This window comes from Brachypodium distachyon, chromosome 3, assembly GCF_000005505.3.
Source record: "Brachypodium distachyon strain Bd21 chromosome 3, Brachypodium_distachyon_v3.0, whole genome shotgun sequence".
Taxonomy (NCBI): domain Eukaryota; kingdom Viridiplantae; phylum Streptophyta; class Magnoliopsida; order Poales; family Poaceae; genus Brachypodium; species Brachypodium distachyon.
Window position 1 is genome coordinate 59,406,957 of NC_016133.3, and position 13,011 is coordinate 59,419,967.

A 13,011-nucleotide genomic window follows, 5' to 3' on the forward strand; every position below is an offset into this window, starting at 1 on the left:
AATGTTATGAAAATATTTCTAACATGTACTTATTGGAGTCGAAGTTTGAGCGCAAAACTCAAGCTCTAGAGAAAAAAAAACATTTAGAAATATAAGATGTTGCGCCAGATGGTTGTTTTCCTTGACCAAAACATTTTTTTTAGAAGTTGGTTGACCAAAAGAGTTGAGAAACAAGAAGAGTTTCGTTCCTTCCTTTGTAAGAAACGAACCCACCACGCAGGCGGTTGAGTATCTCTCTCTCTCTTCTTCCTCCGACTCCCATAGGGAAAGGGAAATTGAGAGGAACCCTAGCTTAGCTATCCTCTTCCTCCGATCCGATGGCTCCTCCTTCCCCGCCGCCGCCGGCGACCGGCGCGCAGTACGCGCACCAGTTCCTCAACACGGCGCTCTCCCAGCGTGGCCCCTCGGCGTTGCCCTACGCCGAGGACGTCAAGTGGCTCATCCGCAACCACCTGGTGGCCCTCGCCGACGCCTTCCCCTCCCTCCACCCCAAGGCCGCCCTCTTCACCCACAACGACGGCCGCGCCGCCCACCTGCTCCAGGCCGATGGCACCATCCCCATCCACCACGGCGGCGCCACCTACAACCTCCCCGCCGTCATCTGGCTCCCCGAGCCCTACCCGCGCTCCCCGCCCCTCTTCTTCCTCTCCCCCACCCGAGACATGCTCATCAAGCCCCACCACCCCCTCGTCGACCGCTCTGGGCTCGTCGCCAACGCCCCCTACCTCCGCTCCTGGGTCTTCCCTTCCTCCAACCTCCTCGACCTCGTCAGATCCCTCTCCCACCTCTTCGGCCTCGACCCGCCTCTCTTCACCAGATCGGTCGCCAACCCTCCTGCTCCTGCTCCTGCTCCTGTCCCTACCCCTCCTCCTGCTGCCTCTTCTCCTGCGCCTCGCCAGGAGCTCTATTCTCCTGCCCCTCGTCCCTACAGGTTCCCTGCCTCGCCCCAGCTTGCCGCCCGACCCCCGCCCACAGAGGACCCCGCCGAGGTCTTCAGGCGCAATGCCATATCCAAGCTCGTCGACACGGCCTATGCCGACGCTGCTGCCCTGCGCACTGCACGTGAGGCCGAGGTCGACACCCTCTTTGCTGTGCAGGCTGAGCTGCGTGCCCGGGGGGACATGGTGGGTGATGGGGTGCGCAGGATAGCTGAAGAGAAGGAGGCTCTCGAGCGCCGTCTTCAGGATGTAATGATGGCCACAGACGTCACCGAGGCATGGGTCGCGCAGAACAGGAAGGGGTCTGCTGCCCACGACACCGACGCTGACGGGGCCATTCAACCGGCGGATGCGCTATCCAGGCAGATGCTCGATTGCACCGCCACTGATTTGGCACTTGAGGACACCATTTACGCGCTCGACAAGGCTGTTCAGGACGGATCCGTGCCATTCGACGGCTACCTCAGGAGTGTGCGCGCTCTCGCACGGGAGCAGTTTTTCCAGCGCGTCCTCTGCACCAAGGTGAACAATGCGCAGCAACAGGCACATGTTGCTCGGATGGCAGCGCGCGCACCACAGTATGCATCCTGAGGGATAGGTCAGTATACTTGCTTTACAATTGATTCCATCCCATCACAAGAGTTGCTCACAGTGTAAAGTTCGCTCCTGGTGTGTGCTTATTAGCGGGATCTGTGTCTGGCCACAATTACTGAATGTGAGCAGATGGATGCTGTCTGTGTGTCGGTAGCAATAAGAAACATAAGTTGGGAGTGGCAGAGTGCAGTCCATGGTGTTGTGTATGCCTGTGTGGGCCTTGAATTCATAGTACATATCTCAGTTTTGTTCCTTACGATTATTTGATGTTCCCACTACATTCCCACATTTTGCTAGTTGCAGTCTAACGTGCAAATTTATACATGAGAAGGATATGAAGTCTTCAATACTTTGGGAATGCAATGTATAGATGCTTTTTTTAAGTTTGTAGTGGCACCTGTATGAACTTATTCTACCCTTGAGACTTGGAATTGAGAATTGTTTACTAATTGTGATATCTGGCTTGTGAAATTTGCGACAAATGGGAATACATTACTTTATTGTCTCTGCTGTAACTGAAGTTTGGTGGGTTCTTTTGGCTTGATCTGTAATTTGTACAAATATCGACAGGTTGTAAATGTTTCTTGAATATGAGACTACCAATTCTTTACTGACCTGTTGGATCTGCCACGCTTCACACTGTGGTAGCATATTTCGTTGCTTCTAGACTGGTTCAGCCATTCTGTAATTGTTCTGTTGGATAATTTATGTAACAACCTTCTCCTATCTGAACTAATTGTAGTTCTGTTTGACGTGACATACTCAGTGAAACAGAGCAGACTCCTGGGGTAATTAACTTGAACAAAGTTGACAATATTGTCAGCACTAAATTTTCAATATATGTAGCAAGTATGTTACTGGCTTTTGAAGTACTATAATTATTTGACTTATAAGGCTTCCATGCAGTGTTTTGCTAAAAGAAAGATTTGCTTGAAAATGTGTTACACAACGACAGCGCTTGTAATTTTGTTTGTAGCACCTAGCTGAATGTGTTAGGAACTGTTTATGTACCTAGGTCATCCTCAAGTTTGATGGCTCGGTAAAAGGTCGTCTCAAGCTCCAGCGACGCCAACATTTTGGGATGACAACGTGGAGCTTGAAGCAGCCTGGGATGGGATAAGAGAAGAAGCAAGGGGAAGGAGTGTGTTCGCTTGTGCATTTGTCTCTGTTGTTGTGACAAAACAAAGAAGATGGATCATTCCTTTGATAGGTTGGTCCAGTGGAGGACTTCTCTAAGAAGAATGTTTGTTGGGGTTATCGTCAAAATGCCTTCAAAATATGGTAATTGTCAATTTTTTATGTGCCTCTTTATTTGTAAAGGCATTTTAACAAACGTATGTAATGGTTCAAAATGCCTTTGAGCTGTCAAGTGCATCCTCAAAATGCCCTTCGTTGAAATTGTCACATTGCACCCTCGGGCAGCAAGAGACCACATCCAGAAATCTGGAGAGACAATATATATTTATGCACGATGATGTTTTAACAATTTCATCAGTAGTTACGTTTAACGGCTCAAGGACAAATCTGGCCTACTACACATGTTTGGAAGGGCATTTTTGACAACATGTTTGCAAGAGCATTTTGGCAATCATTCGTATTTGTCGAGTGCGTGTATTCCCCAAAAATATATGATAAGGGGTAGTGTAAACTCCTGCTGAATAGCAGTGTGTAGGGGCCTAGTGATCCTCTAAAATAAAACAAAGTCCATACACACAAAAATACTCCGTACATCTCAGATCAAACTAATCAAACTCCAGCAAGCAAGCTAGCTATTGTGTTTGCGTGTTGTCTCCAGGACCCGGTGGCAGCTCGCCTATCTTTGGGCTTGGGGGAGCACCAAGAACTCTTTCCATGTCAAAGCGCACCTCAATGTTGCGCATGCTGTACCCAACAATCATCAGCCAGAACAGCAAGTTGGCTAGCTGAGTACCGCTTGTTTCCGAAACTGCCGTCTGCACCAATCACTCACACCAAGTCAGCAACACAAACACATACATTCTTCTCACCAACCAAAACTACTAGGTTAATTTTACCTTCATTTGTGCAGGGTCAGACACGGCCAGAAGACGCTTTATGAATTCATTCATGGCAAATACAACGTCCTCGCCAGCACTACTAGCCAGTTCCTACAATAGTTGGTTTACAACAAGTAACCAGATGAGGATTAGCAAAACCAGTCATCAAATTGGCTAAGACAATCAAAAGTCAGCCTCTGCATCTGAAGATGGAAATTTGCGCTTCTTCAAAGACAACATAACTAACGGAGGAACTCCTAGAAGCAACCTCAAGTATGTCTAATTTAGAATAACAGATTCAATATATACCTTTAAATTTTGAGGTTCCAGAGTTTTTAGATATTCCAAGAGTTCATTGCTTCCTTGAGATGATTTCCTAGCGACTTGACGGCTCAGCTCATCGATTTCTGCCTCAAGCAATTCTATATATTTTACAGCATCAATTTTTTCTGGTCCAGTGGACTTGTTCCATCGGATCACTTCCCCACTTACCTTTTTCTGGGTTCCAGGAGCGTAATCTTCTGAACCCTACAGTTGTCAAACATGCGTATTAGACAACCTCTCATGAGACCAAAAACAGCTAGAATTATTTGGAATCAATTCACCAAAATTTACTATTTATGAGAATTGAAATAACAAAACTCTTTCAGAATGGTCAAACAACACGAGTATATTATTAGAAAGTCAATGGGCATGATTCTAGAAACTCAGCCAAGTAACAAGTGCAAATTTCTCAGACAGATCTACAAAGAACACACTAGAATATATCAAGGTTTGACTGTTTAACAGAATCATTATTAACTAAGCAATGATAGTTCAATATACATCATACATGACATGATTCCATCATCCAGTCCATATTGCAGTGGAATCATTTTAGATTAATTTTTACATTTTTTTAAGCGAGTGATACTATTTATAGAGACAATATTTGCACAACCATTTAAGCAGTGTATCCATGTGAGAAGTAATAACCAATATTTGTAGAGAAGAACCTTTTCTTCTTTCGGTTCAGGAAGAGCGATCTGCTCCAAACTCTGTTGCAATTCCAGACGGTACTGTGCATTCCTGAACATGTATCCAGTCATCAAAACACTGTACATAAGCTGAGCCAGATTTTCAGCAACCTGCATTGATGAAAACATAATGAAACATGTCAGAAGTCCACGGTATAATCATACATATGTTCTATGCAAACAAACTGTGAAATAAATGCCTTAAAAGAAAAGTAAGCATCATGAATTTTACAGATGAAGTTTAATTACCGTTGTTACAGTTACAGCAAAAAATTGAGGTGGCAGAGTCCCAATCATATTAGTCACTGTATGGCGCATGGCATCAACAACCTTTGAGGAGAAAAACATAGAGGCTATGTCAGCATATAAGGTTTATCTTTTAGGAATAGCTAGTAGTTCTAGACTGCAAGCATCAGTTGCAGGAAACCCGGCGAGAAAAGACAAGTAAAAAAACCTGCGTCGGAGCTCTTTTTATGAAGAGCTCCATAAATTCTGGCTGGACACTTCTTATGTATTCCAGGAGAATATCCCTCCGGTTCTTTGGCTGTAAGGATAAAAGTAACACATAAGCATAGAGTTTGAAAAACACATCTGGATGCAAAAATAGAACTATAGCTATATTGTTTGAGAGGAAGGTATTAGTGGGCAGTGTCATTTCTTTTCGGTGATACCAGAACATAATAAGAGGCGTGGGGCTAAACTGAGAGCTAAAGATCTATGTAATCTTGCATAGCTTCAACAGTCAGCCATTCCGACAAAGACGAAATGGGGTACTTATTATTCTGTTGGTTTACACATTTCGGTTGACACAGTTAACACAGATTCCAGTGCAGTTAACATGAATACTCGGATTCTAGTGAACCCCGCACAGTGTCAGGACATAATTAACAACATCAGGAGGCAGCAGTATAGGAAAGACACAGGGTTGGATGTGCTATAACTTCTCAGAGATATAAACACCTTACGCCAAGTTATTTTTGCAGGGGTAAGGCAAAGGGAGGGGAGGGAAAATTACTATAAAATCCATTAATAGTATTGGTTCTGCAGAGTGCAGAGACCAGTCGAAACTAGTTCTGGGGGCAGTTTACAGTAAAACCTGCAGACAGCCAGTCACCTTAGCAACACTCCATGACTCCCTGAACCTGAAGTGATACTGGACAGCTTATTATTAACACTGGGCTAGCTAGATACCAGTGATCGTTGACCAATGTTCCATCTGATCTAATACCTGCTTATCATATACTTATGGGAAAAAGTGTAAGCATGGCGACTGGACATTTTAGACCGGAGGGTGCAGACGAAACTGAAATTAAATTAAAGCGAAACGAAATGAATTGGATTTGAAGAGGGCCGTAGATTAAGGGAGGAGGACGGAAGCAGAGCAGGCGTGGATTTATTTACCAGATTGGAGGCGCCATCCCCGGCACCGGCAGAGCCGTTGGTTGTTGCGCTGGCCAGGCGGAGGCGGAGGGGCCGGCTGCGGCGGGTGGGGAAGGAGACGAGAGACCAACGGCGCTGTAGCGGCGGGGCCGAGCGGAGTAACCTAGAAGAAGAAGCAGAAGCAGAGGAGGAGGAGGAGAGCAGGAGGGATGGGGACATGGCGACGGGCGGCGACGGCGGCGGCGTTGGTGTCGCAGCCTCGCACAATGTGTTTTAAGTCAAGTGGATAACAGATCTTGTCTGCATCAAGATCCGTGCGCGCTGCGATGTCTCTGTCACATGATTGAATTATGAAAAATAAAATGTTGGAGGTCCTAATTTTATTTCAAAAATGTCAAGTCGGATGCACATCTAGGTCTTAAAATTGTCACAAGTGATTCATCTTAAGTTCTATCAAGGTTAAAGTCTTAGACGCTGGCGTGGTGCGTTGATCGCCACCATATGGACTAGGCCTCACGTGTGGGATAACAAGTCGAAGGGATATTTACATAAATCTCTCTTTTTTTAATCTCTCTCATGGTTCTTTTTTGTGAGAAGACCAGAAGACGCTTCTTCGAGGAGAGTTGGACGGTGAAACGATGACTAATCGCTGGGGGTTTTCCGTTGAGATGGCCTTAGTATGGTGATGCCTCGACAATCTCCATTATCATCATAGCTTGAAACCTATTCCCGCCCGCCATTCTTCTCTAGCTTCCATTCTTTTGTTTTTCATGGTAATCAACAAATTGTAGTTCAAATTTCGATAGGTTTTAGGTAAGAATCTGAAACATATTTCGCTCCTATGCAACCTCAATGAGGAAGGAGGCGCTATTACTGCAGCCCACGATGGTAAGCTCTTCTTGCTGACAAGCTTGAGCTTCTAGACATGGCAACAATAGGTGGAAGCGAGAGAAGCGAGAGATGACAGAGATTCGATATACTTTTTAGGGGAAGAATCGGATATTGAAGCGGAAAATATACAACCCGTGCAATCGTGCCGACGTGGCAGTGGACAACGTGACACGCTAGGTGGTTAGAGCAGTTTAGGCGCCCTTGAGACTTCTAATGAATCACCAACTATGCAATTAGAACCCCCATGTGCAATTTTGAAGCAGTAGGACTAAAATAAAATCGGTTTTGCTATCAAGAAGTTGCATGTTTTTGGTTAGAGATCACTCGGCTGGTTGACCGTCAAACCTTAATTCAATAGCAGTACGTGGAAAAGGGGAGAGTGAGGATGTCATCTAAATCTTAATCCAACGGTTCTGACGAGCCGACTAAGATTTAAGCTTTTTTTGCTTAAAATAGCCGAAATGCCCGTGCGCTGCCACGACCACGGCCCGCTAAGTTTGTACACAGAAGGTAGATGCCGTCTGGTAGGTGAATGACAGTCCGGTCATGTTGTTCCTCTTCCTAATTATGTATGCGAGTGGGACGACCCCTTGGTTGAAGATCTCCGGAAACCAGAAGCCCACAAGACAGAGGAGCAATGTCACAAAAATCTTTGTTGCCCTCTCACATTGCAAGATTCCATAAAAAAAAACTGTAGCAGCATAAGCAAAAACAAGGTATTTAGTAAGCTAGCTAAATTCGACGCATATATATACACCAATCAACTGAGGAAATTAAAACAGGGTATTTAGTAGCTAGCTAAATTCGATCCACAAACGATGCATCTCTCCGAATTAATGGATGGAGCTAGTAGCTAGCAAGTGCATTCTTTCCGGTAAAGTACTGATACACAAGGGCGGACTGATTCGATGGAACCCCTCACGCGGAAACAGACGGGAGCAAGGCGGCTCGGGGTCCGGCCATGGATGCCCTCGTCGGCGCAGGTGTGAGGCGATAGTCGGATTGCCCAGATAAGAGGAGGGAACGATCCTGGGGCTCACCTGTGAGGAAGAAACAACGATAGGCAGCAGCATGGTGGTGGACCTGGTGGTGGCGGATTGGAGGGTGGGTGCGGCGGTGGCCCTGGCGTTGTGTTGATGGGAGCAACGAAGGCGGCTGCCAATGATATGGTGGGTAATTGGGTGGCATCCAGCCAGGGCCGGTCCTGTGATTTCGAGGGCCTTGGGCGAACTTAAAAAACCAGGCCCCTAATATAAACATCTAAATAATATCCAAATATGTATGTATACAATATGTCACAAACTCGTCACAACACATAAAATTTATCCTCTTTGTGATTTTATCAATTCATCTACTCGCTTTCTCTTTTTTCTTTTCTCGGATGCGTATTTCTTAGTTGACATGACAATCTCAAAACTTTAACCAACCATTAGGACTAATTAAACCTATCACAAAAGGCTAGCTTACAAATAGATCCACCTAATTTTTTTTGGCTTCAAGGCGTTTGCGGTGTCTAGAGTCTAGTGTAGAATCCCTCGTAAAGGCCGATCTACCGACAGTCGAACTGTCATTGTGCATGTGCCGATTTGCATCTTCGTGGGTGACTGCGTTGTGCAACGGATTGTGCCATGCGTTCGGACTTGTAGTTTCTATCCACCCGTAGACGTACTCCCTCTGAAATATTACATGTATCTAGACGTTTTTTAGGCATAAATGCATCCATATTTGGGCAAATTTGACACAATTAATATTGATCGTAGGGAGTAGTAATTTTTTTAGGGACGCTTGTAGGCCGTAGGCATAATTTACGAGCAAGTACATTGATCGATCCTATCCCGACTATTGTAACGATCCATGGGCCGTGCTTGGAGCTTCGCTGGGAGAGAGGGATGGATCAGTTTTTCTGGCTCGGATTGGATTGATTTTCCTGAGAGTGCTTTATGACTTTTTTTCATACGATCCATACTCCATACCAATATTAATACATGCTTAGTTACGGGAGGCTGTATTGGACCGATGGTGATTGATACGTTAAGTTTGAAGTTGTGTTGTATTCGTGATTGATTGAATCTGGACCAATCTGGTGGAAAGCGACCGAGATACGACGACACGCAAAAAAAATTAAGAACTCAAATACATTTTTTTAGGGGGAAATACTCAAATACATTTGAGCCCGTTATTAACTGATCGGTGGACCTGGGCTTTCATGTTCCATTCCAGGTGAAGTGATTTTGCTGCAGCAAATTAACAAGGCTAAGCAAGAGAGAGCTTTGCACGTTCCTTAGAGCATTATGTACATGGTTCTTGCACTGCACGGCTGGGGGATCCTTTCATTGTGGATTGCTACGCCGGGCACTGCTATATATAGCAATAGTACATATGAAATGGCATCGGATAGAAAGGAAATAATTGAGTCGATCTGGCCGGCGGTGGCGAAAACTTATAAATAGGTATTGATGCTATATATAGCAATTGGGCAAGGTAGGCAGAGCTGGATCATCGTCCGGCGGAGTCTGGCCGGCCCGCCGGGCCATCGAGATACATGGCGATCTCTCATCACGGTGACGAGGAGGAGAGGTGCTCGTCGCAGGTGGGCGAAGGCGCCTACTTCATGGCCGGCCTCATGCTCATCAACGGCCTCATGCTCACCGTCCTCGCTCTCTCCGGCATCTTCCACTCCGCGCTCCGCCGCCTCGGCCAGCCAAGCATCATCTCCCACATCCTCGTACGTATGCGTCTCAATTCATTCTTCATTCATTCAATCCAATATATGGGGAATTCAGTGAAGAAACTGAAAATGCAGGCCGGCGTCGTTGTTGGGCCGACGTTTCTAGGCCGCGCGGTGGACCTCCGGCGGCTGGGCATGGAGGACGCCGGCCGCGCGCTGGGCGACACCATCTACTACCTCCGCATCGTCTTCATGTTCTTCGTCGGCCTCGAGATGGACCTCCGCTACCTCCGCCACAACCTCCGCCGCTCCCTCGTGCTGGCCTGCGGCGGCTCCGCCGTCTGCCTCCTGCTGGCCTTCCTCGCCGGGCCCTTCTTCTTCGGCCTCCTCCACCCGGGCGAGGGCCCCTTCCACCCGGCCAAGCTGTACGCCTCCACCACGCTCTTGATGCTCGTCCTCTCCAGCACCGCCTCCCCCGTCCTCATCCGCATCGTCACCGAGCTCAAGCTCACCGCCTCCGAGACCGGCCAGCTCGCCATCGGTGCCGCCTTCGCCACCGACATCGCCTCGCTCACCGCCATCAGCATGATGGTCGTCAACCCGACCTCCTTCGACAGAGACACGGGCAAGCCCCTGCCGCCGCGCATCCCCAACGCGGACGCGCCGTCCGTGCAGCTCGTCGTCTTCGTCTGGCTCGCGCTCGTCGTATGGGCCGCCGCCGCGCTCGCCGTCCGCGCCGCCAGGCTGCTCAACCGGGTCAGGCGGGGGCACCGCTACATCAGCATGTACGAGCTGTGCGGCATGCTGCTGCTCATCGTGAGCCTGTCGCTGTCGGCGCAGCACCTGGGCTACAGCGCGTCCATGGCCGCCTACATCATCGGGCTCGCCATGCCGCGGGACGGGCCCATGGCGCGCACGCTCGTGGACCGCCTCACCTACCCGGTCCACCAGCTCATCATGCCGCTCTGCTTCGGCGCCATCGGGGCCAGGCTCGACTTCGCCCAGATCGGCCGCTTCACCGCCTCCCAGCTCACCGCCGCCGTCACCTTCGCCACGCTGCTCAGCGTCGCCGGCAAGGTCGCCGGCACCGTGCTGGCCTGCCGGATGCTGGGCTCCATCTCGGCGCAGGAGGCGCTCGTGCTGGGCTTCCTGCTCAACGTGAAGGGCTACTCGGACATCCTGGCCATCAACTTCGGCGACAAGAGCGGCGTGTGGGGCGAGACGGCGCAGGTGGTGCTGCTCCTCTCCTCCATCGTCAACACCTTCATGGCCGGCCCGGCCTCCGCCGCCATCGTCCGCCAGCAGCGCCGCGCCTTCACCTACCGCTCGCACTGCCTCCAGGACCTCAGGCTCGACCACGAGCTCAGAGTGCTGGTCTGCGTGCACGGCGCCGCCGGCGTCCACGCCATGCTCACCCTGGCCGAGCTCTCCAAGGGCAGCGCTCCCATCGCCGTCTACCTCCTCCACCTCATCGAGCTCAAGACCAAGAGCAAGTACGCCATCACGCACCTGTACAGAGACCCCCTGGATGCCGTGGACAAGAAGAAGGACGACGACGACCAGTGGGGCTACTCCAGGGAGATGGACCAGGTCACGGCCGCCGTCCACGCATTCACCAACGACACCGCCGTGCCCGTGCGGCAGATGACGGCCATCTCCAACCTCTTGTCCATGGACGCCGACGTGCGCAACGCCATGGAGGACGCGCGCGCCTCGCTCGTCATCGTCCCTTTCCACAAGGACCGCCGCTACGACGGACGCATGGTGTGCCGAAGGGAAGGCCGCCGCCAGCTCAACCAGAGGATCATGCACAAGGCGCCCTGCACCGTGGGCTTGCTCGTCGACCGGAACCTCCCCAGCATCTCCGGTGACGAAGCCAACGACGAAGACGAGTCGCCGCTGCTGGAACAGTGCGCGTTCACGGTGGCGGCGGTGTTCCTGGGCGGGCCGGACGACAGGGAGGCGGTGGCGTACGCGACGCGGCTGGCGGCGCATCCGGCGGTGAGCGTCACGGTGTCCAGGTTCCTCCTCCCGGCAGCGGAGCCGGAACCGGACAGGCGGTCGTCCTTCGTGTCGGCGGTGGAGGAGGTGGTCCTGGAGGAGGTGGAAGAAGAAGAGGAGGAGTCGGTGGCGGCGGACAGGGAGTTCATGGAGGAGATGTACACGCGTTTCGTGGAGCCGGGGCACGTGGCCTACACGGAGCGCTACGTCAGCAACGGGGTGGAGACGCTCAACTCGCTCAGCTCCATGGTCGGGGCCTACTCGCTCTTCGTCGTCGGCAAGGGCAGCGGCGGCGGGGCGGCGTGGACGGCCATGACGGCAGGCATGGGAGGGCTGGAGGAGGAAGAAGAGTGCTCGGAGCTGGGACCAATCGGGGAGCTCCTGGCGTCGGACGACCTGCTGGCCGCCGGCTGCAGCTGCTCAGTGTTGGTGCTCCAGCAGCACACTCTGCACCGCAAGATGAAGACATGGCGGCGGCGCCATCCCCATTCCATCCTCAGTTGAGACTTGACCATACACATACTTGATTTTATTTTTCTGGCTAGGTAGATTAATTGATTAGGATGCTACTTTAGATCTCTGTAGCGTAGATGCAAGTCGATCGCTTGTTAACTAAGTGCAATCGAATGATATGCAGGTGTTTAATTTCTTCAATTCTCCGTGGCCACTGCAAATTATTTGGCGAAATTTGTTCTTGACCATCTCAGGAACAAAATCACTTTGAGGCTTAACTGAAGCAGAAAAACAAAAAGGCAAAGAAGACATCTAAGCCCGGACGGATAGATCCAAGTTGGCTACAAGTGAGTGGATGAGGAGGGGGTTCTTCTGTACTGCGGGCTCTTGCTTGGCTGCTGCTGGGCCTGGACCAGCGCAGCCATCTCCGTCTTGAGCTGGCCATCGATGTTTGGCGCAAGAGATCTAGGATTAGCAATATGCAATGGATCGAGATCGAACGAGAAGAAGAAGAAGGCGCGTGTACCTGCTTGCACTGTCTCTTGAGCTTGAGGTTGTGGTCGACGAGGCGGCTGACCTCCTTCTCGAGCTCCTGCACGTACGCCCTCTTCCTCGCTCTCGACCGCAGCGCCGACTCCCTGTTCTTCATCATCCGGACGCTGCGCTGCTCGTCCTCCTCTTGGTTGACGGCGCTGCTGCTGGAGAGCGGCGGCTGCTCGTCGTTGCCGCCGCCGCCGATGCTGAGGGAGAGGGATGGCAGCGGCGGCAGGTGTGGAGTCGGGGTACTGGTGGCGCTGGAGACGGAGAAGAGGGAGCTGAAGCTGCTGAGGCTCAGCTGCCCCGGGCTGCCCCCCGCCTCCTCCCTCGACATTGCTTCTGTCGGTGGATTGGAACAGAGACAGGGGGAAGTGGATGAGGACGAGCAGAGGACTAGGTGCGGACTCAGTTAACACACGTGAATTACCTTCCTGCGATTAGATTAAATTAAATTATTAAAGGGAATGCACGAGGACTCAATTGTGCTTTTTCTTAAGCCCGTCTGCATATTTGGCCCT

The 13,011-nt window shown here is 50.4% G+C and overlaps 4 protein-coding genes across 4 annotated transcripts; 2 read left to right on the top strand and 2 right to left on the bottom strand.

The window, feature by feature from the left end:
• Nucleotides 1-190: 190 nt before the first annotated feature.
• LOC100836773 (protein ELC-like) lies at nucleotides 191-2,930 on the top strand. Its single transcript, XM_010237894.3, has 2 exons — nucleotides 191-1,536; nucleotides 2,548-2,930. Exon 1 carries the CDS (start codon nucleotides 318-320, stop codon nucleotides 1,527-1,529), a length of 1,212 nt encoding a protein of 403 aa, XP_010236196.2. The 5' UTR covers nucleotides 191-317; the 3' UTR covers nucleotides 1,530-1,536; nucleotides 2,548-2,930.
• A 100-nt stretch (nucleotides 2,931-3,030) lies between these two features.
• LOC100837082 lies at nucleotides 3,031-6,217 on the bottom strand. The gene is made up of 7 exons (XM_003570694.4): nucleotides 5,965-6,217; nucleotides 5,018-5,107; nucleotides 4,813-4,893; nucleotides 4,543-4,674; nucleotides 3,857-4,075; nucleotides 3,566-3,658; nucleotides 3,031-3,484 (listed from the first exon to the last, which is right to left on the bottom strand). Exons 1-7 carry the CDS (start codon nucleotides 6,160-6,162, stop codon nucleotides 3,302-3,304), a joined length of 996 nt encoding a protein of 331 aa, XP_003570742.1. The 5' UTR covers nucleotides 6,163-6,217; the 3' UTR covers nucleotides 3,031-3,301.
• Nucleotides 6,218-9,445: 3,228 nt separating this feature from the next.
• Nucleotides 9,446-12,009, top strand: LOC100823893 (cation/H(+) antiporter 2). The gene is made up of 2 exons (XM_024461035.1): nucleotides 9,446-9,559; nucleotides 9,638-12,009. The coding sequence occupies exons 1-2, from the start codon at nucleotides 9,446-9,448 to the stop codon at nucleotides 12,005-12,007; spliced, it is 2,484 nt and encodes an 827-aa protein (XP_024316803.1). The 3' UTR covers nucleotides 12,008-12,009.
• Nucleotides 12,010-12,116: 107 nt separating this feature from the next.
• Nucleotides 12,117-12,897, bottom strand: LOC100837389 (ABSCISIC ACID-INSENSITIVE 5-like protein 2). Its single transcript, XM_003570695.4, has 2 exons — nucleotides 12,483-12,897; nucleotides 12,117-12,393 (listed from the first exon to the last, which is right to left on the bottom strand). The coding sequence occupies exons 1-2, from the start codon at nucleotides 12,825-12,827 to the stop codon at nucleotides 12,298-12,300; spliced, it is 441 nt and encodes a 146-aa protein (XP_003570743.1). The 5' UTR covers nucleotides 12,828-12,897; the 3' UTR covers nucleotides 12,117-12,297.
• Between the last annotated feature and the right edge of the window lie 114 nt (nucleotides 12,898-13,011).